The sequence below is a fragment of the Entelurus aequoreus genome, linkage group LG21, assembly GCF_033978785.1.
Source record: "Entelurus aequoreus isolate RoL-2023_Sb linkage group LG21, RoL_Eaeq_v1.1, whole genome shotgun sequence".
NCBI lineage: Eukaryota > Metazoa > Chordata > Actinopteri > Syngnathiformes > Syngnathidae > Entelurus > Entelurus aequoreus.
Window position 1 is genome coordinate 10,388,008 of NC_084751.1, and position 23,538 is coordinate 10,411,545.

General features: G+C 41.6%; 2 protein-coding genes across 3 annotated transcripts; one reads left to right on the forward strand and one right to left on the reverse strand.

Moving 5' to 3' along the window:
* Positions 1-1,557: 1,557 nt before the first annotated feature.
* lmbrd2b (LMBR1 domain containing 2b) lies at positions 1,558-19,598 on the reverse strand. The gene is made up of 18 exons (XM_062030883.1): positions 19,300-19,598; positions 15,223-15,417; positions 15,054-15,154; positions 14,885-14,983; positions 13,348-13,515; positions 13,070-13,280; positions 10,521-10,595; positions 10,355-10,465; positions 10,118-10,301; positions 9,866-10,047; positions 5,761-5,894; positions 5,586-5,691; positions 5,420-5,517; positions 5,252-5,355; positions 5,132-5,178; positions 4,971-5,064; positions 1,981-2,107; positions 1,558-1,896 (listed from the first exon to the last, which is right to left on the reverse strand). The coding sequence occupies exons 2-18, from the start codon at positions 15,394-15,396 to the stop codon at positions 1,833-1,835; spliced, it is 2,079 nt and encodes a 692-aa protein (XP_061886867.1). The 5' UTR covers positions 15,397-15,417; positions 19,300-19,598; the 3' UTR covers positions 1,558-1,832.
* A 1,194-nt stretch (positions 19,599-20,792) lies between these two features.
* LOC133638888 (protein phosphatase 1 regulatory subunit 3B-like) lies at positions 20,793-22,562 on the forward strand. 2 transcript variants are annotated; one of them, XM_062031911.1, is made up of 2 exons: positions 20,793-20,933; positions 21,548-22,562. In XM_062031911.1, exon 2 carries the CDS (start codon positions 21,655-21,657, stop codon positions 22,417-22,419), a length of 765 nt encoding a protein of 254 aa, XP_061887895.1. In that variant the 5' UTR covers positions 20,793-20,933; positions 21,548-21,654; the 3' UTR covers positions 22,420-22,562. The 2 variants fall into 2 exon arrangements, with proteins under 2 accessions (XP_061887895.1, XP_061887896.1); XM_062031912.1 differs by having other exon boundaries at positions 20,804-20,933; positions 21,584-22,562.
* Positions 22,563-23,538: the final 976 nt, after the last annotated feature.

The following is a 23,538-nucleotide window of genomic DNA, read 5'->3' on the forward strand; positions in this document are numbered from 1 at the left end:
GAGACCACACTGAACAACACCGGGGCGGTATAGCTCGGTTGGTAGAGTGGCCGTGCCAGCAACTTGAGGGTTCCAGGTTCGATCCCCGCCTCCGCCATCCTAGTCACTGCCGTTGTGTCCTTGGGCAAGACACTTTACCCACCTGCTCCCAGTGCCACCCACACTGGTTTAAATGTAACTTAGATATTGGGTTTCACTATGTAAAAGCGCTTTGAGTCACTAGAGAAAAGCGCTATATAAATATAATTCACTTCACTTTATAAATATGTGCCATATAGTGAGACCACACTAAACAACACTGTCATAAACATGTGCCATATAGTGAGACCACACTAAACAACACTGTCATAAATATGTGCCATATAGTGAGACCACACTAAACAACAATGTCATAAATATGTGCCATATAGTGAGACCACACTAGACAACACTGTCCTAAATATGTGCCATATAGTGAGACCACACTAAACAACACTGTCATAAACATGTGCCATAAAGGGAAACCACACTAAACGACAGCCAACACATTTTGGGAGAATATTTGCGCCGCAACACAACATAAACACTACAGAACAAATTCCCTGCAGCACCAACTCTTCGGGACGCTACAATATAAACAAACACCATTTGTGGATCTACACCTGACATCCTCTGTAATGATACCACATACAATAGCTAGCGTATGTAGTCGATACTACTATGATTACATCGATATTTTTTAACATCACAAAACATTTCGGGTTTTTTTAAATTGATATTATGTTTATATTACCTCCCTGCTTGGCACTTAGTATTAAGGGTTGGAATTGGGGGTTAAATCACCAAAAATGATTCCCGGGTGTGGTCACAGCTGCTGCTCACTGCTCACCTCACCTCCCAGGGGGTGACCAAGGGTGATGGGTCAAATGCAGAGAACAATTTCACCACACCTAGTGTGTGTGTGACAATCATTGGTACTTTTTACTTTAAACTCAGGAAATATGTCCCTGGACACATGAGGACTTTGAATATGACCAATGTATGATCCTGTAACTACTTGGTATCGGATTGATACCTACATTTTTGGTGTCATCCAAAACTAATGTAAAGTATCAAACAACAGAAGAATAAGTGATTATTACATTTTCACAGAAGTGTAGATAGAACATGTTGAAACAGAATATAAACAGATATTAACAGTAAATGAACAAGTGGATTAATAATCCATTTTATACCACTTGTCCTTAATAATGTTGACAAAGTAATAGAATGATAAATGACACAATATGTTACTGCACATGTCAGCAGACTAAATTAGGAGGCTTTGTTTGTTTACTTACTACTAAAAGACAAGTTGTCTAGTATGTTTACTATTTTATTTAAGGACAAACTTGCAATAATAAACATATGTTTAATGTACCCTAAGATTTTTTTTGTTTGCCAATAATGAAATATTTTGTGGAAAAGTATTGGTACCGGTACTGGTACCAAAATATTGGTATCGGGACTATACTAATACACACACACCGAGCACCCACTGGCAGAAATGTAGGTCATCAGTATTATAAACTCATGTGTAGAGTTGTACAAGAAAACACCAACGTTGTCAGAACGTTTAATGACAGACAGGAAGTATAAATAAGCCACATTCATTCAAGCTACACTTAAAGACAGGAGGGAGCAGCAGAGCGCATATTTACTGTCTAGTCGGTGCTGCCCTCTGGTGGGCAAAGTGACGACCTTCGCAAACACGCCACGATAGCCATGCTCCATCACCAGGCGTCCGTGCGCTCCGCCGGGGGACATGTGAAGAACACACACGTGAACTCCGGGATGGGAGACGTCTTCCCCCGTTAGACGTCGTCAAATATCCGGCTGCGAGACGACGACATGGACAGGTAGCGTCCTCCCGCGTGTCTGGAGGACAAAAACCCAAGCGCTCAAAAACACACACACACACACACACACGCGCGCGCGACAAGTTGCCGACGGCGAGCTCACCTGCCAGACTCCGAGTCCGCCGCTTCCTCCGACAGGGAATCGGCGTTGAAGTCCAGAGGCTCGGCGTCCTGGAGCAACTCCACCCGATCACGCTCCGGGAGTCGCGAGGAGCGCGAATATTTGACTTCTGCAACATTAACACAACAACATGTTACAGATAATCATGGCTAGAAAACTCATTTTAAAACGATATGATTTTTTAAAAGAAAAAAAGCAGTCAGCTTTGTGGTATTAGCGTCAACATTTCCTCGTTACATTGCAATTGTTCGCTCTTTTACACAATTGCGTGTGAACGCTCCAATGCTGAAGTTGAACTGAAATGCTAAAAGAATGTAGTGTGAATGTAAGAATAGTTTGAATTTCCAGGAAAACCGGAATTTGGTTTGGAACTTGGGAAAGTGTTAGTTTGAATGTCCAGGATGAGTGGAATGTCTTGATGGTTTCAATAGGTTGAAAAATTGTGCAACTTGGAAAAATGTACCATTCAGTACAATGGGAACTTCCTGGAAATTTGGGAATTTGGGGAAAAGCGGGATATTTTTGAAAATGATTAGGAGCATGAATGTCCTGAATTGGTTGGTGTTTGAATTGTTTAAATCGGTCAAGTAATTTTGAAGGAGTAACCGTTTTTTTAAATTGAGGAATTGTATTACGGAATTTCGGGAAAACCGGGAATTTTTCAAGTTCTTAAACCAACTTGTTTTTTTTGTCCTGACTAAGAGGAATGTTTTGACAGTCGAACGGTTGAAATGGGATTAAAAATGTGAAAGGAGTCATCGCACTAAAAAAGGTTGCAAATAAGGACAGAAAAAAACAGGAATTCCTGGAAATTTGTTGAAGGTGGAAAAATGGTAGTTTGAATGTACAGGATGAGTGGAATGTGTTGATGTTGGAATGGTTGGAATAGGTTGAAAAATGTGGGAATTGTGCAACACGGAAAAATGTCCCATTCATTAAAGGAACATTCAAAGGGAACTTCCTGGAAATTTGGGGAAAAGCGGGATATTTTTGAATAATGATTAGGAGCATGAATGTCCTGAATGAGCTGAATTGGTTGGTGTTGGAATTGTTTAAATCGGTCGAGTAATTTTGAAGTAGTAACAGTTTTTTAATTGAGAAATTGTATTACGGAATTTCGGGAAAACCGGGAATTTTTCAAGTTCTTAAACCAACTTGTTTTTTTGTCCTGACTAAGAGGAATGTTTTGACGGTGGAAGGGTTGAAATGGGATGAAAAATGTGAAAGTACTCATCGCACTAAAAAAGGTTGCAAATAAGGATAGAAAAAAACAGGAATTCCTGGAAATTTGTCGAAGGTGGAAAAATGGTAGTTTGAATGTACAGGATGAGTTGAATGTGTTGATGTTGGAATGGTTGGAATAGGTTGAAAAATGTGGGAATTGTGCAACTTGGAAAAATGTCCCATTCATTACAAAGGGAACTTCCTGGAAATTTGGGGAAAAGCGGGATATTTTTGAAAAATGATTAAGAGCATGAATGTCCTGAATTGGTTGGTGTTTGAATTGTTTAACTCGGTCAAGTAATTTTGAAGGAGTAACAGTTTTTTTAATTGAGAAATTGTATTATGGAATTTTGGGAAAAACTGGAATTTTTCAAGTTCTTAAACCAACTTGGTTTTTTGTCAGTTTTGACCGTGGAACGGTTGAAATGGGATTAAAAATGTGAAAGGAGTGATCACACTAAAAAAGGTTGCAAATAAGGATAGAAAAAAACAGGAATTCCTGGAAATTTGTTGAAGGTGGAAAAATGGTAGTTTGAATGTACAGGATGAGTTGAATGTGTTGATGTTGGAATGGTTGGAATAGGTTGAAAAATGTGGGAATTGTGCAACTTGGAAAAATGTACCATTCATTACAAAGGGAACTTCCTGGAAATTTGGGGAAAAGCGGGATATTTTTGAATAATGATTAGGAGCATGAATGTCCTGAATGAGCTGAATTGGTTGGTGTTGGAATTGTTTAAGTCGGTCGAGTAATTTTGAAGGAGTAACAGTTTTTTAATTGAGAAATTGTATTACGGAATTTCGGGAAAACCGGGAATTTTTCAAGTTCTTAAACCAACTTGTTTTTTTGTCCTGACTAAGAGGAATGTTTTGACAGTCGAACGGTTGAAATGGGATTAAAAATGTGAAAGGAGTCATCGCACTAAAAAAGGTTGCAAATAAGGATAGAAAAAAACAGGAATTCCTGGAAATTTGTTGAAGGTGGAAAAATGGTAGTTTGAATGTACAGGATGAGTTGAATGTGTTGCTGTTGGAATGGTTGGAATAGGTTGAAAAATTTGGGAATTGTGCAACTTGGAAAAAAGGCCCATTCATTACAAAGGGAACTTCCTGGAAATTCCTGGATATTTTTGAAAATGATTAGGAGCATGAATGTCCTGAATTGTTTGGTGTTTGAATTGTTTAACTCAGTCAAGTAATTTTGAAGGAGTAACAGTTTTTTTAATTGAGAAATTGTATTATGGAATTTTGGGAAAAACTGGAATTTTTCAAGGTATTAAACCAACTTGTTTTTTTGTCAGTTTTGACCGTGGAACGCTTGAAATGGGATTAAAAATGTGAAAGGAGTCATCGCACTAAAAAAGGTTGCAAATGAGGATAGAAAAAAACAGGAATTCCGGGAAATTTGTTGAAGGTGGAAAAATGGTCCACATCATTTTTGCAGATGATGTGGACCATTTTTCCACCTTCAACAAATTTCCCGGGAAGAGCTGGACGAAGTGGCTGGGGAGAGGGAAGTCTGGGTTTCCCTGCTTAGGCTGCTGCCCCCGCGACCCGACCTCGGATAAGCGGAAGAAGATGGATGGAAAAATGGTGGTTTGAATTTCCAGGATGAATTTAAATGAAGGGGGAATGGTTTGAATCGGTTGAAAATGTGTTATTTTTTGAGAAATAGCATTTTTAGAATTCCCCGCGGGATTACTTCGGACTCTAGCAAAAGGGCTAATCATGCTAATGTTCATGCTGACGTCTGTCGCTGGCGTCGCTCTCCTTGGCGTCGTGCACGGCCCTGCTCCTCGCCATTGGCTCCTCCCTCTGGTTGCCATAGCGCTGCTTCCAGTCCTGCAACGCATGTCGTCAGTCTCACTCACGCTTACTCGGAGGTCGGAGCAGGAAAAAGTGGACTCACTCGCCGCCGGTTCTCGCCATCCTCCGTCCTTTGGCGCTTTCGTTTCTCTGCGAGAGCGAAAACAGACGGGTCATCGCGAGCGTGAGCCCACCTGCGCTAAACGTTTACGTTAACACTGACCGCGGCGAATCAGCTCCTTGCCCTCCTCCATCAGGTCAGAGGTCATTTCGCAGTCGCCCATGAATTGCTGGAAGCCCAGAAGGTTCAGACAGCGCGTCCCCAAACTGAAGAGACAACACTGAAGTGGTCCTGATGGGAAAAGGGGCGGGGCTGAGAGGCGTGTCTTACCTGAAGTAAGTGGCGATGCACAGGAGGACGATTAACATGGGGTAGTAGATGTAGAAGCCGTTGGCCACAAAGGAGAGCACGCGCATGGAGCCCATGATCTGTTGGGGGGAGAGCTCGTTAGCGACCCTCGTTAGCGTAACCGATGACGTCCGTGTGGTTTGGCGACCGAGGTGTAGGCCGTCTGCTCCTTCTGCTGGTGCGAGATGGCCGCGTCCATGTGGATGAGACCCAGGAAGTTGAGGCACAGCGGCGGCGTGAGGCGACAAAAGAGCCTGCGGAGGACCAGAGGGGTTTCAGGGCGAGGCCCCCACGGAGGCGTTCCTAATCAGGCGTCCGCTCACATGCCGCTGAACTGCAGGCTGTAGGCGTCCGTCTGGTGGTGCGACGCCAGGTAGTAGTAGTTGAAGACCCGGATACGGAAGACGGTGGAGTAAACGCAGGTGCACAGGAAGAAGATGGTGATGAAGCACGCCACCTGTTGGACGGAGGAGGAAGTGTCAATGTTTGGAATAATGGAGTTACTAAGCAGTGCTATAATTGGTAGTAGAGATGTCCGATAATATCGGACCGCCGATATTATCGGCCGATAAACGCTTTAAATATAATATCGGAAATTATCGGTTTCAAAAAGTAAAATTTATGACTTTTTAAAACGCCGCTGTGTACACGGACGTAGGGAGAAGTACAGACGCCAATAAACCTTAAAGGCACTGCCTTTTCGTGCCGGCCCAATAACATAATCCCTACGGCTTTTCACACACACAAGTGAATGCAAGGCATACTTGGTCAACAGCCATACAGGTCACACTGAGGGTAGCCGTAAAAACAACTTTAACACTGTTACAAATATGCGCCACACTGTGAACCCACACCAAACAAGAATGACAAACACATTTCGGGAGAACATCCGCACCGTAACACAACATAACAAATACCCAGAACCCCTTGCAGCACTAACTCTTTTGCGACTCTACAATATACACCCCCCGCACCTCAACCCCACCCCTCCTCCCCACAAACCCCTCCCACTTCAACCTCCTCATGCTCTCTCAGGGGGAGCATGTCCCAAATTCCAAGATGCTGTTTTGAGGCATGTTAAAAAAAATAATTGTGACTTCTATAATAAATATGGCAGTGCCATGTTGGCATTTTTTTCCATAACTTGAGTTGATTTATTTTGGAAAACCTTGTTACATTGTTTAATGCATCAAGCGGGGCATCACAACAAAATTAGGCATAATAATTTGTTAATTGCACTACTGTATATATCGGTATCGGTTGATATCGGAATCGGTAATTAAGAGTTGGACAATATCGGGATATCGGATATCAGCAAAAAAGACATTATCGGACATCTCTAGTTAAGATTGCAACCTGGTAGTCAGAAATTTGCTTCACTATACAAACCTTTCGAGGAACTAGATAGGTTGGTAAATGGAGGTTCCACTGTAACTACCAGGCATGTGAATGTTTTTAAACATTCATTTTCACGTCAAAATATTACCTTTGCTTATTTTTTTAAATGAAATATTTTTTAAAAAGGATCAACACAAATTTTTGAACGCTCTCCTCCGCCGCAGGTACTTGCTGTTCCTCTTGCCTAAAGGCCGCACTGAATCAAGAGCACCGAAACAAGCTCGCTGGTTAGCATAGTTAGCATCATATAGCTGGCTTACTTTGCTGCTAATCATATTTGGATGCTTACAATCAGAGTACTGTTAGGTCTGAACCCGTTGTAGTTCTAGAGTGTTTATTAATAGGCAGCGAGAAGGTATATTTTTGACGTGACGGACGTAAACCGAGGTCACAACACCGGAAGTATACCACCGGAGGAGGCGTGGCTACAGGATAGAGTTGCCAAATGGTAAATCCATCCGTCCATCCATCTTCTTCCGCTTATCCGTTAAATGTTTTCTAAAAAACACATAATTCCTGAACAGGCTGAATATTTTGAAAATGCTAAAACAAAATGTTAATGTTCTGAATGAGTTTAAAGGATTGGTGTTGGAATTTTTCAAATTGGTCGAGAAATGTTGTTGTGGTACCATTTTTAATTGAGAAAAGGTATTATGGAATTTCGGGGAAACTTGTAATTTTTCCAGTTAAAAAAAAAACTTTGTTTTTTGTCCTGGATAAGAGGAATGTTTTGACTGTGGAGCGGTTGAAGTGGGTTGAAAAATGTGGGAGGAGTAGTCAGTAGACAGAAAAAAGGGTTTGAAAAAATGGGATTTCTGGGAATTCCTGGAATTTTTTTTAACATGGAAAAATGATAGTTTGAATGTCCAGGATGAGTGGAATATGTTGAAAGTGGAATGGTTTGAATCGGTTGAAAAATTTGGAAATGGTGGAATTTTGAAAAATGGCCGATTTAATTTTGAATGGGGAAAATGTCCCGGAAAACCTGGAATTCTGGGAAATCTGGGAATTTTTGGAATTTGTCGAGGGAAAGCCTGCGATTCCCGAATAGGCTGAGCAGTTTGAATCAGACGAAAAATGTGCAAGGTAGAGCGCGGCAAAATCTGGAGAAGAAGAATAAATAGATGAATTTTGGTGTAGAAAACCACGTGTGAATGTTTTGGGGCATTCACACAATTATCTCCTAAAAAAAAATTCAAAAACTGTGCTACATTACATGGGACATGTAAGTGTCAAAAATTGGTTGGTAGATGAGAATACATCTAAAAGGTAAAATATAAATGGTATAGAAACACACCCAATAACAGGAAATGTCGTCTTGATTTTCAAAATATTATTTAGGGCAGGGGTCACCAACGCGGTGCCCGCGGGCACCAGGTAGCCCGTAAGGACCAGATGAGTACCGGTAGCCCGCTGGCCTGTTCTAAAAATAGCTCAAATAGCAGCACTTACCAGTGAGCTGCCTCTATTTTTTAAATTGTATTTATTTGCTAGCAAGCTGGTCTCGCTTTGCTCGACATTTTTAATTCTAAGAGAGACAAAACTCAAATAGAATTTGAAAACCCAAGAAAATATTTTAAAGACTTGGTCTTCACTTAAGTTAAGTTAAAGTATCAATGATTGTCACACACACTCTAGGTGTGGTGAAATTTGTCCTCTGCATTTGACCCATCCCCTTGTTCACCCCCTGGGAGGTGAGGGGAGCAGTGGGCAGCAGCGGTGCCGCGCCCGGGAATCATTTTTGGTGATTTAACCCCCAATCCCAACCCTTGATGCTGAGTGCCAAGCAGGGAGGTAATGGCTCTCATTTTTATAGTCTTTGGTATGACTCGGCCGGGGTTTGAACTCACAACCTACCAATCTCAGGGCGGACACTCTAACCACTAGGCCACTGAGTAGGTTAAATAAATAAATTCATTCATTCATTTTTTTACTTTGCTTCTTATAACTTTCAGAAAGACAATTTTAGAGAAAAAATACAACCTTAAAAATTATTTTAGGACTTTTAAACACATACCTTTTTACCTTTTAAATTCCTTCCTCTTCTTTCCTGACAATTTAAATCAATGTTCAAGTAATTTTTTTTTTATTATTGTAAAGAATAATAAATACATTTTAATTTAATTCTTTATTTTAGCTTGTGTTTTTTCGACGAAGAATATTTGTGAAATATTTCTTCAATATTATTATGATTAAAATTCAAAAAAATTATTCTGGAAAATCTAGAAAATCTGTAGAATCAAATTTAAATCTTATTTCAAAGTCTTTTGAATTTCTTTTAAAATTTTTGTTCTGGAAAATCTAGAAGAAATAATGATTTGTCTTTGTTAGAAATATAGCTTGGTCCTTCCATCCAGCCATCCATTTTCTACCGCTTATTCCCTTTTGGGGTGGCGGGGGCGCTGGAGCCTATCTCAGCTACAATCGGCCGGGTACACCCTGGACAAGTCGCCACCTCATCGCTTGGTCCAATTTGTTATATATTCTAACAAAACGTAGATTGGATGTTAACCTATTTAAAACATGTCATCAAAATTCTAAAATTAATCTTGATCAGGAAAAATTACTAATGATGTTCCATAAATTATTTTTTTAATTTTTTCAAAAAGATTCGAATTAGCTAGTTTTTCTCTTCTTTTTTTCGGTTGAACTTTGAATTTTAAAGAGTCGAAATTAAAGATAAACTATGTTTAAAAATGTAGTAGTCATTTTTTTCGTGTTTTCTCCTCTTTTAAACCGTTCAATTAAGTGTAAATATCATTAATTATTAATAATAACAGAGTTAAAGGTAAATTGAGCAAATTGGCTATTTCTGGCAATTTATTTAAGTGTGTATCAAACTGGTAGCCCTTCGCATTAATCAGTACCCAAGAAGTAGCTCTTGGTTTCAAAAAGGTTGGTGACCCCTGATTTAGGGGTTAGCATGGCAGCAATTTGTGCTGAATCAGCACTGCCGATAGAAAGGTTTTCTCAAAAGGTGCTCACATGCCTGACCTACTGCATGATGACTTTGTCAAGTGGCTTCATCACCTGGATGTATACGTAGTTGTAGTCCCGCTCGGCCAGCTGAATGAAGACGGCGAACAGCGACAGGACCGGCTTGGTGCTGAAGAAAGTGCATTCGGACCAGACCACGGCCACGCTGAAGAGGCTCAGGACCACTGCCAGCAGGCGGTAGAAGCAGCGCTTGAGGAGACACTCCCAGTACCACTCTGAGGGAAGGCAAATTAGCGCCACGCTGCTAAACACGCCGGCGCTGCAAGGCGTGACGGAGGGGCTCACCTACGGTCGGCGTGTACACGTATCTGCAGAACCACCCGGCGGGCTGCGAGTGCGGGAAGCTGTGCACGAACTGGTGCGTGGAGCCGGTCTCGTTCTTGGCCACGTCCTCCAGGTGGAAGGCCTGCTGCAAGAGGATCTGCCACTGGACCCGGGTCCTGTTGTGTCTCTGCACCGCGTAGATCACCTGTGCGCACACACCTTCAGCGGTGGTACGCGGAACGCAGGGCCGGAACTCACCTGCTTGTGAAGCTTGACCAGACTTTTCTCGCTGGGAAACGTCTGCTTGTCGTCAAAGTCCTCGTAGTCGTCCATGTTGCGACCCATTTTCTCCTGGTAATCCAGCGGGCACTGAAGCACGCAGCAGCGTCAGAGCGAGTCACGTGGCCATGATGCCATTACTCACCTTCCTGAGGATGGTGTCGATGCACGTCCTCAGCGGATGGTTGTACTTGATGGCCTCGCTGACTTTCCTCACCTCCTAACATCAGCACACATGCTCGTCACACACACGCCATCACGCACAAGTCACATATGTCAGTCCCTCCAAGATTTCGCGTTGATGCGATCGCGCCAATTCACGCAAGTTCAACCAATTTCTCTCCGAACGGCTCAAACATGCACGTCAACTGCCTGATTAAAACTTATTTTTGTTTCTTGTGTAGACGAAGCTGTAACAACAACATGTAGCAATATATTAACTCTTTATTGTTTAAAAGTGCGCCTTCTGGGTAATGTAGTATACAAACATTTATTTCCTCATTGACATGTGTTTATGCATTTATCTAGCTCATTTGTCCACGGCAACGCGATTAAGAACAGATTTGAATTTGCAGTGCTGACCTCGGGGGAAAAAAGGAGAAATTACATCAGGGGCTTCCAAACTGCAGCCCGCCAGCCTCTTCCATTTGGCCCACGAGACATCATAAGTTTGAGTTTGACAAAGCATGGCACCGCAACGCTTTCACATTCATCTTAAAGGCCTACTGAAATTATTTTTTTTTATTTAAACGGGGATAGCAGATCCATTCTATGTGTCATACTTGATCATTTCGCGATATTGCCATATTTTTGCTGAAAGGATTTAGTATACAACAACGACGATAAAGTTTGCAACTTTTGGTCGCTGATTAAATAAAGCCTTGCCTATACCGGAAGTAGCGTGACGTCACAGGAGGTAGGATTCCTCACAATTCCCCGTTGTTTACAATGGAGCGAGAGAGATTCGGACCGAGAAAGCGACGATTACCCCATTAATTTGAGCGAGGATGAAAGATTCGTGGATGAGGAACGTTAGAGTGAAGAACTAGAGAGGCAGTGCAGGGTGTATCTTTTTTTCGCTCTGACCGTAACTTAGGTACAAGGTCTCATTGGATTCCACACACTCTCCTTTTTCTATTGTGGATCACGGATTTGTATTCTAAACCACCTCGGATACTATATACTCTTGAAAATGAGAGTCGAGAACGCGAAATGGACATTCACAGTGACTTTTATCTCCACGACAATACATCAACGAAGCTCTTTAGCTACTGAGCTAACGTGATAGCATCTGGCTCCTATGCAGATAGAAACAAAATAAATAAATCCCTGACTGGAAGGATAGACAGAAGATTAACAATACTATTAAACCATGGACATGTAACTACACGGTTAATAATTCTCAGCCTGGCAAAGCTTAACAATGCTGTTGCTAACGAGGCTGAAGCTAACTTAGCAACCGGACCTCACAGAGCTATGATAAAAACATTAGCGCTCCACCTACGCCAGCCAGCCCTCATCTGCTCATCAACACCCGTGCTCACCTGCATTCCAGCGATCGACGGCGCGAAAAAAGGACTTCACCCGATCACAGATGCGTTGGCGGCTAGCATCGACTAGGCGTCTGCTATCCAAGTAAGTACTCCTTGTTGTGTTGCTACAGCCAGCCGCTAATACACCGATCCCACCTACAACTTTCTTCTTTGCAATCTCCATTGTTCATTAAACAAATTGCAAAAGATTCACCAACACAGATGTCCAGAATACTGTGGAATTGTTCGATGAAAACAGAGCAGTTTGTATGGTGACACATTGGGTACGAATACTTCCGTTGCCGTCGTGACGTCACGCGAATACGCTTCATACATAGACGTTTCCAACCGGAAGTTTAGCGGGAAATTTAAAATTGCAATTTATAAGTTAACCCGGCCGTATTGGCATGTGTTGCAATGTTAAGATTTCATCATTGATACATAAACTATCAGACTGCGTGGTCGGTAGTAGTGGCTTTCAGTAGGCCTTTAAATACCAGGCGGTCACTAAATGCTACATATTTGCTGCCATCTTGTGGACAATAATCAATGACCCTTGAAAGTACTTTGAAGTAACAGCATACGAAAGCAGACGATTGACCTTAAAAAGTTTAAATTTGAGGCCTGCTAAGAGGATATGTTTTATTTTAATGATTTGTTTGTTTTTATTTAACTTTGTATTTAAAACTTTACATTTCAATTACAATGTTAAATACACAAGTTTATTGCATTTGAAAGAGTATATTTTCATTATTATGAAGTATTAACATTACAATAGTAGTTCATTTGGTCTCCAAAGAATTATGGCAATAACATTGTTTATCGACAATAATTTGTAGAGAAATACAGTATATTCCATCCATTTTCTACCGCTTGTCCCTTTTATTGTCGAGCAAAATTTGTTATTGGCCTAACCGCTATAAATATTGATATTGTTAAATCGCCCAGCTCTAGTTTTGAGGTTAAGTTTACAAGGAACATTAATAATACATTCATAAACTCACAAGTTGATTCAAAGTTAATGGGAACATTAAAAAAATTGCAACTGTCTGAAAAAGCTGCTGCGAATTTAGGCATTTTAGGCCGCTACAATAACAAAAAAAAAGCCTGTGAAATCCTGAGAGGGACCGACATACACGTCACACCAGTTTCGCCCACTCACCTCCATGACGTCCTCCAGATTCTCCTCGGCGTCCGCCTTCTCCGTCATGAGCTTGGATGCCTTGAAGTAGGTCTTGAGCAGCAGGTGTCCGTGTCTGGAGCCCTCCCAGTAGGAGCGGGGGATTTCCACCAGGCCGTATCCAAGCAGCAGGACCAGCAGGAACAGACCCCACGTGTTGGCCGCCGTGATGCCGATGGTCTGCAACTCGTACCTGCGCCGCACAGACCGGCACGCCGTTAGCACTAGCATTGGCACTAACGAAGGGGGCGGGGTCTGACCAAGACAGGCGCCACTCGGGGTGAACGGCCACGTAGATGAGCAAGGAACCAAAGATGAGCAGGTAGGTTCCGTAGTATATGGCGTTCTCGATAAGAGCCGTTTTCATCTTCCCGCCGATGGAGAAGCCTCCGGAGCGAGCGTACGACTGCATGAAGGGAAGCAACAGCCTTCGAAGGACAGAGCAGCTGGTTAGACGCTGGCCACTCCCACCATAGACATCTTATAAGTAGACACAGCATGGAGCGCTACTGCCTACTGGCGCTGACGAGACGCGGAGCCGCCATCTTGGAGTGGTGATCCGCTCCACTCAGTGCAATTCATTTGGCAGGAGCAATGAACTGTCAGCGCATTTAATTCATCTTACCTCACTGAATACCACTGATTTTCACGCGCTTTTTTGTCATACGTGTCGCTATGATAAAGGACACATGTTTTGGTGTGTTTTATTATTCATAGTCTGCTTAACAGTAATAGAATATTCTTATATGCTATAAGTGACCAGACGTCCGAGATCAAAACTGGGAATATAATCCCAGAGAAGGGGGAAAAAAACGGTCAGCTATTTTTAAATTGAAGAAACAATATTAGGTTATATATACATGCGTATATCCTACATAAACAATGTATAAATACATTAGATATCTATATATCTTAGGGACCTATTGACTGTATCTCTGTTGCTGCAGCAGCAGAGAGTTTATTCTGTCTTGACACTTTGTATTGATATTTTGTAATACATTCTTCCCTTAAAAGATAATGTTTACAGTGATTGTTTTATATGTATTTTTTATGTATGTCGCTTTGGATAAAAGCGTCTGCCAAATACTTTACATAAACATATATAAACACCTGAAAGTCTTTATATCAGCTAAAACCACCGATCTGTTTCACTGGATTCAGAATAAAACCAAATTCTGTCTTACCCAACAATGTTAGTATTTGAATATTGTTACTTGAAGACTTATTCATGGTTACAATTATACTGTTAAGAAAGTATTGTCTTATACTTTGTATCTTATTATATATTACCCCCTCCCTACACAATCTGGACTGTGGCCCTAACTTTTACCCCTGTTGGCTTTTACAATCTTTATCTTCATCATTTAGTTCAACTTTATGTTATTCAAGTATGACATTTTTAAATGTAATTAATTTCATTGACAAGCAATTCTATTATGGTCATACTCTTGTTTGCTAGCGGCTACGATTTCAGTACTTTGAAGATCTTTGCTCCTTCTCAACTCTGTGGTAATATTCTTTTCACAAAATACAACCAATAGTACGTTAATGTTAAATCTTACTTGTGAAAAGTAATCCCCCGATTCCTATTTTCAACAGTCCGCTCATTTGAGCAGGAAAATGCTGAACACCATCTTTGTTTTCTACCAGTCAACTGTCAGTTTAGGCTGCTCGCCGGCTCCTCATCACCACTTCAAGATGGCGGCCCAATTTCTCGCGTCACAGCAGCCAATGCTGCGTCTACTTATAAGAGGTCTATGACTCCCACTGCCAGCTTTGACAAGTCGCCGCACTGACCACGTGAGGCACTGGGAAGTCCAGTAGACCACCCTCCAGAAGACGGGCATGATTCCATTGGGTATGTAGCTCCAAGGCTTGTAGCACGCCGCACGCACGCTGTGAAAAAAGAAATGGGATTACTCCATATTTAGTCTTCCTATCCAGTCGGGAAACAAGTGGAACTGACCTCTGAGTGGGAGTCACAGAAGTGTTTCCTGCGGTTTGATTGACAAGGGCCGGGTCCACACCGTGCGCCTCGTGGTCCATCTTGCACTGCTTGTAGATGGTCTGACAGGGCACATCATCGGGATACCTTGTCACATGGTCGGAACACGCTACAAAGTTCCGGGACTGACCGTGGTGACGTCCAGCGGGAGGATGAAGACGATGAGGAAGCACAGGTACCACGCCAGCAGCGTCCCGAACAGAACCATACGCTGTTGTTTGCCAAAGTCCCCATAGCGGTGTAGCAGGAAGAGTGCCAGGAAGAAGACCACCACAATCTCCAAGCCCAGTGCCGCCCCGCTCATCCTGGCAGGAAGCTGGGGGACCTGCAACAAGTCACGTGACTGACGAGTGAAAGGTGAAAGCTTTCATTTCCTGCCGCAAAGAGGGTGGACCAGCTGATGGAAAGGTGGATGTATTGATTGATTGAAACTTTGATTAGTAGATTGCACAGTACAGTACATATTCCGTATAATTGACCACTAAATGGTAACACCCCAATAAGTTTTTCAACTTGTTTAAGTCGGGGTCCACGTTAATCAATTCATGCACCTCCTGGTACCCTAGCACCTCCAAAACCCTCAAATCTAGACTCCAAACATCCCAGAACAAGCTAGTCAGGTTACTTCTAGACCTCCACCCCAGATCACACCTCACTCCTACCCACTTCTCCAAAGTGGGCTGGCTCAGGGTGGAGGACAGAGTAAAACAACTTGCACTGAGCCTAGTCTATAAAATTCGCTACACCTCCCTGATACTGAAGTACATGTCAAACTACTTCCATAACGTAAATGACCGTCATAACCACAACACCAGGGGGAGCTCCACTAACCACTTTAAACCCATATGTTGAAGAGGTTCATTTAACCTACTGATGTGTATTTATAAGTGGTTTATTTATATAGGCTAGTTTTGTACCTGTACCTGTAGTTTTTGTACCTGACAAGTTTCGGCTATCTTGCTTCTGCAGCCTTCATCAGAGGTGTCACGTGATGTTAGCGTGACGTCATCTGTGACGTGTTATATGGATTGTTCCATCCCACCTGAAGTGGTGGGATGGCGGTGTCCCCTGGTGTGCGCCGGGCGGCCCCTGTGGTCTGGATGTCTACCAAACGGCGGCCCTGCAGGACTGTGTCCCAGGTGTGGGATAGTTGGTAGGCTCTTTCGTCCCTGTTGACAGTCTTTGGGGCCGCTTCCTGATTTCAACCGCCTCTTTGATCCACCCATGGAATTGGTTGCTTTCCATTCTAATGACCTTGGCTGCCTCCCAGTTCATTAGATAGTTTTCCCTCTTGCAGTGGTCTGAAATGGCTGATTTTAGATTTTTCTGCGTTGCTTTCATTCTCATTGCACGGGTGAGCATTCCAGATGTTTCCTTTTCACATTCTTGCTGGTGTTCCTTTTTTCGTGTGCTGAACTGTCGACCTGTCTCTCCTATGTATGTTTGATTGCATGTTAGGCAAGGGATCTCATATATCACACCACACTTTTTCTCAGGGGGGATCTGATCCTTAGGGTGTACTAGGATTTGGCGAAGCTTGATGTGCGGCTTCACTGGTGTGCTGATGCGGTGTTTCTTCATCGTATGCGTTCTGTAACGCCCCTGACGTATGGGAGGGTGACCATGCCCAGGTTCTCAGGCCTAGAACCTTTCTTATTTTTTTCCTCCTTGTTGTTCTTCTGGACCTCTCATTTACCTTTGTTTATGGCCCAGTTTGGGTAGTTGCAGAACAATCCATATAACACGTCACAGATGACGTCACGCTAACATCACGTGACACCTCTGATGAAGGCTGCAGAAGCAAGATAGCCGAAACTTGTCAGGTACAAAACTTTACCTTACTAGCCTATATAAATCAACCACTTATAAATACATGTTAAACCCAGATTCCGATCTAACAAAGGTCTTAACTCATTCTCCTTCTATGCCACATCAATATGGAATGCACTCCCAACAGGTGTAAAAGAAAGTGCATCTCTATCCTCCTTCAAAACCGCACTAGAAGAACACCTCCAGGCAACTACAACCCTTGACTAACACCCTCCCCCCTCCACATCCCATCTCCCCGGGTTGTAAATAATCAAATGTATATACTTGTTCTTATGCTTTCTGAACTCACTATGTTCACTACTCGCTGTACATATCCTACCAAGTGAGACCTACACTGCTACAATGTCCATTTCTCAGATGATACAATTGTTGATGACTGAAGTGCTGATATCAACCAAACCTGGTTCAACTTATCTTTGTGAATCAGCCTTTTCTGACATGAACTTCATCAAGAACAAACACAGAACACGCCTCACTGATGCACATCTGGAAGACTCACTCAGAGTTGCAGTGTCAAGTTACACACCAGAGTACAACACACTAGTTAACAGCATGCAATGCCAGGCTTCCCACTAACTGACAAAGAAACAGATAACAGATTTGGTGTCCAGTTCAAAGTGTGACATGATTTATTTAAAAATTTGAGAGTTGACTTTTGTATTTTACATGAGTTATTATTTGTACAAACATGGTGCAAAGTAATTCATGATTTGTTAAAAAATGTTAGTGGCTAGCTAGTTAAAATGGGATATTGTGATTTCACAAGACTGTCTTAGAAGTGATCATTTGAAAATGTTCAATTTGAAAAATGTGGACTTAGAGAAAATATAAAAATAAAGTGTTGCATATTGATATATATCTGTTTCTGTATATATTTATTGTGATAAATCATTAAGATGATCAGTGTTTCTACAAAGATAAATATCATTAATTATTGATAATAACAGAGTTAAAGGTAAATTGAGCAAATTGGCTATTTCTGGCAATTTATTTAAGTGTGTATCAAACTGGTAGCCCTTCGCATTAATTAGTACCCAAGAAGTAGCTCTTGGTTTCAAAAATGTTGGTGACCCCTGCACTACAGGCTCTTCCCACTCCTTCTTGTGTCTCCTTCTCACAGACAGCAAGTGCACCTTCTACATACGTTACATACTGTCACGTCATACGTCAAATACGTATACGCCCTCGCGGAGCAGAGATGTAGCGGCATGGGTAATGTTAGCTGTGATGCGAGTGGTAATATGAGAGAAAGAAGTTGCGAATCTGGTAACAAATGAAGGAAGAATTAATTCCCAAGAAAAACCGCAGGGGATCCATCGTCTGGTGGTGGTTTGGCTTCAAGCGGTAATATGTCGAACAGACAACCGTAATTTGTCAAACCGTTTCTACAAAAAGTAGCATTACTGCTAATATGTAGCATCATTTGAAAAGTCACCTGCTAGAGAATGAAGAGTGCTTACTCCGTATGTCAACATCTCCATTCGGTGCCACACGCCCACACCATCAAAATGCAGAGGCAAACATTTCCAGATCAACACCATATGAAAAAAAGAGTCGACAACAAAAGGAGATAACGTCCGCAGGAACCTACCACAAAGCGAAGGACGAACACTATTTTATTTCCTATTATGCAGCTCATTTGTATTTGACACCTATTGAAATATCTTGTGTGACATCATGTTTTTAAACTATTGTGGTGGCGTTCTGTACAAAAAGTGCACTTTAATTTAGTGTTGTTTTGATATGTCATCTTAGTGACATCATGCACAAAAGTGCACTAATAGCTTGTTTTAAAATGTCCCTGACAATCTTGCACTTTCTGTTTTGGAAATGACATGAATGTTTGTGCCACTGCTTAATAACTGTTTAATAAATACACTTTTGGTAAATTGACTTAGTTGTGATTTCCTTCTCTGCATGAAAGTTTAAAATGTAGACACATAGAATTATCATACTGCTGTGATTATATGCATCAAGTGTTCATTCAAGGCTAAGGCAAAACATCCATATATATATCGTGTATCGCAATATGGCCTAAAAATATCGAGATATTAAAAAAAGGCCATATCGCCCAGCCCTAACGGAAAATGTACTGTACTGTGCAAGCTACTAATAAAAGTCTCAATCAATCAATCAATCCACGTTAATCAATTCATGGTATTCAGATGATTGTTTAGCATCACGACACAAATTACGAGGTGACACACTTCATTACAACGACAAATGGCATGTACAACTTAGTTTAACGTGTACAAAAAGACAAAATGGTGGCTCCATGTCATCATTTAGGAGGCTAATTGGCAACATTAGCTAGCTAGCTAGCTAACATCGGCTAGCATAATAGCGAGGCTAACGACGGTGACGTGTGGCCTCTTACCGGCAGTTTATGTCTCACTCTTCGCCGTTTAGCTGGGAAAAAAACGCCAATGTCTCATCGAGGAATCTTCCGCTGGAACTGGACAGATTCCACAGGAAAACACCGCCGAATGCAGCAATTTCTGCGCGAGTGGTCAGCGGCCGTCAACATCCGGGTTGGCCAGCCGTGACGTCACGTGGGCGGACGCGCTAGTGACGTATTGTCAACAAAACAATAAGGTCATTAAGATCTTTAAACGTTGATGTTGAAATGGACAGCACTCATTGGTTTAAAAAAAACAACCAACACTTTCGTGACTACAATGAATCACCCTTGAATAATGAGGATGTTAAACACCTGTTTAATGATTAAACGGGGTTATGGTTTTATTGAGTAGAGGGGCGTGGCCAGTGATGTCACATTAGATTAGCACGAGGCAGGTCAGAGGTCCACATGTGTCCACCAGGCGATCAATGATTGACTGTTATTGATCGGTGGACTATTTTGAGGAGCAGTCAAGGACAGAGTCGTCGATTTGGAATGAAACATTTATTTTTGTACTTTTTTTTTCTTCTTTTTTTTAAAATAATAATCAAAGTAAGTACATAAAACAGTACAAAACAGCGCCAGGGGGTTGTAAATTCAATGTAACAAAAATAGAATGCTATATATATATATATATATATATATATATATATATATATATATATATATATATATATATATATATATATATATATATATATATATATATATATATATATATATATATATATATATATATATATATATATATGTGTGTGTATATATATATATATATATATATGTGTGTGTATATATATATATATATATATATATATATATATATATATATGTATATGTATATATATATATATATATATATATATATATATATATATATATATATATATATATATATATATATATGTATATATATATATATATATATAAAACAAAGTGCAAAGCTCACTCAATTTCAGTAAATAACTTATATTTGGAACACAGCATCATCGTTTTCGCAGCTTTTTGGTTGTTAGTAATTATTTTTTAAAGGCACAAAAACCAGGTAGGGTATTGAGAAACTTACATTTATGAATATAAAACTTAACCAATAGTATAATGAGGTTGCAAAGGTAAAATTCATTTTCAAATTTGTTTTCATACAGTGTAAATCCAAATAGTGCATCTTTAAATTATCTTTGTACTCTTGAACTTCATCCTCTGGGCAAATATTGACAACACAAGCCCTTTTCTTATCCTGCTCGGCGGGTTATGCTAGTTTGACAAATGTCTGCTACATATTTTCACTTGCAGCTCACTGGGCAACATGTTTTATTAGACACTACTAAGCGGATTTTTTTTTAAATTATTATTTTAAGCGGATGTTAAGACAAACGATGCTAATATTACTTTTGACCCTTGTGTGCCCCCATAGGGAATTAGGTTACGTGACGTCACAAGCACTCCGTCGCAAGCTCCTCTGATTGGCTGCTTCCGGATGTTCACGTGAACACTGACTGGCTTTCAACCTGCGCACAAGCACGCTGCGCACAGGGCTCGCGAGCACGTCGCCAGAAAGGCGCGCGTCCACGCGAGTGAGTCCAGATGAGGTGAAAGGTGCCCCCCACCCTCAGGTAAAATGACTTTTTACGCGCTTAACTTGACTTTTACTTAACTTCGCACACATGTAAAGCTAATATTCATGTAGCATGTTCTTAGTTGACTCTAAAGTTGACAGAGAGCTTGCAGGTAACTTGTGTCGTCATGACGTGCAGGTTTGCAGCCTAGTGTGCTACCACCAGTGACGTCACTCGGGTGGGTCAGCTCCTGTTGACTTGTTTTACGTATTAGATAGTAGCAGGGTTTTAATGAATACTGCTGTCAACTATGGATGAGTGACATCACAACTAGTGAGAGCCAATCAGTTTTCAGCTTCTTGTGCAGTCATGGTGGCACCCATATGCACTGTTGTCGTTTTTGGCCTTTAGCAATGTAGCGCCATCATGTCGAGGTCCAAAGAGAGGCGTGTCCAAAGTGCAGCCCCATAACTATTTGTGGCGCACCACTTCTTTTTTTTTTTTACCTGTGGCAAATTGTAAAAATACTTCAGTATTACTACTAATATTATTGATACAGTTATGGTATACAAAGCTGGCATGGAGGTAATCCATGCAACATCTTAACATGGTTGCTCTTACTAAATCAAACATATCCTCTGAATCCTTAGGTATGTCTTCTTTTCTTTCAGCGTCGCCATCATTATCAAATTGCTTGTCTTCTTTAGGGGGCGCCATGCTAAAGCTAACGCGCTGACTGAAGCTCGTGTGGCTGGTGGCTGACCCCACCCAACCCGACATGCCGACGGACATGGCGCTGCCCCTGTACCTGTCCAAAGAGGACTTGGTCTACAGGAGTGGCGCCCCCGCTGCCTCCCACCGTCACTTGGGCGGCAAAGTGAAGAAGCAGGTGACCTTCGCCGACCACAGAGGCCTGCCACTGACCAGGGTCAAGGTCTTCTCCCAATTCACGGACCCCATCGAGATCCCTCTTCTAATCCGTCGGACAGCGAGCGTGGCACCCCTTGCCAAAGGTGACAAGCTGGTCCTGGACTTCAGCCAACCGTCGTCCGATTACATGCACTTCCGCCAGTGTCTGGAGAGGAACTGCGTATGCCTGGAACACTGCGTGCTCAAGGACAAGGCCTTGGCAGGAACCGTCAAGGTAAAGAACCTGTCTTTTGAGAAGCGAGTCAAGATCCGCGTCACCTTTGACTCCTGGAAGAGCCACTCGGACGTGGACTGTGCGTATGTGAAAGACTCGTACCCCACGCGGAACAGCGACACCTTCTGCTTCCAGGTGAGTCTGCCGGAGCTCCTCCCCCCACAGCAGCACGTGGAGTTCGCCGTCTGTTACCAGGTGGGCGGCGACGAGCACTGGGACAGCAACCACGGCCAGAACTACTGCATCCTGTGGGCGTCGGCCAAGCAGCGTCGCGACGATGCTCGACACTTTAACTCAGGGATCTACTTGGACCGATACGGCAGTCCCACCTGCGGACACGGCATCTTCCCCGAGTGGCCGAGTTACGCCGGCTACGAGAACATGGGCCCGTACTACTGACTACTTGCCAAGACGAGATGCCTATGTCGCGCACTTTTAAAAAAGAAAGAAAAACAACATCCAACCTCTATTGACCAAAAAGTTGTAATTTTAAATCATCTGAATGAAAGGCTTCTTAATAAAGACACACCTTTTTAAATGTGCACACTGTGATGAAAGCATGTCCTCATGACCAAAGCCACCTGTTTGTTGTCTTCCAATGTCTTTTATTAAATTAAACATTTAAAATGCTGCTGAATACAACACTTTACTCCTCTTTTTGTGTTTCACCCTGTGCAGTGACACTCAATGGCCACTAGATGGTGACAGTACATAAAGGCAGCAGGGCATCATGAGGAAATGACTCATTTGCAGGGATGTCCAAAGTGTGGCCCGGGGGCCATTTGCGGCCCGCAGGTAATTTTTTAATGGCCCCACGGCCCATTTTACAATATGATTAAAAAAAATTAAAAACATAAAAAGTGGTATGAAAGACCAAACAGGTGAAATGTAACAAGAAAATGTTGCAATGTTTACTCTAAGAACACAAAGCTGCCACGCAGGTTGTTTCTTTCTTTGAAAAATAATAATGAATCAAAATCAATGTTATTATGAATTATTGACCTATGCAAGGCTCCAATTACGTCACATTAAATATTGCACTTTGAGATATTTTTTGCATATTTTGTGTTTGCCATATAAAGAATTTAGCTTTTTTTTTTTTTTTTTAAAGAAGGGCCTAAAACGAACAAACAAAAACATAAACAACAATACAACGTATAATTGACGGATAGATCTGAAGTTGATCTTGTGATTATTGTGTTAAAAGTAAACAGTAAAAAAAATTTGTTATTTATTTTTTAACACTTTAATGAGTAGGACCCTTTTGGTTCCCCAATAATTTTTGTGTGATTTGTTTTTAAGTGTCATTGCTCAAACAATAATGACTTAAAATCAATGGTGTTATGAGTTATTGACCTTTTTAAGGCTCCAATTATTATATAATCTGAAATATTCCTCTTAAAAATTTTATTGTGTGAAAATATTGCATATTTTTTGTTTTTTCCATAAAAAAAACTGGGTTTTCTTTGACAAAAAGAGCATACGACTTAAATCTTTAAAAACGTTATATTGACAGAT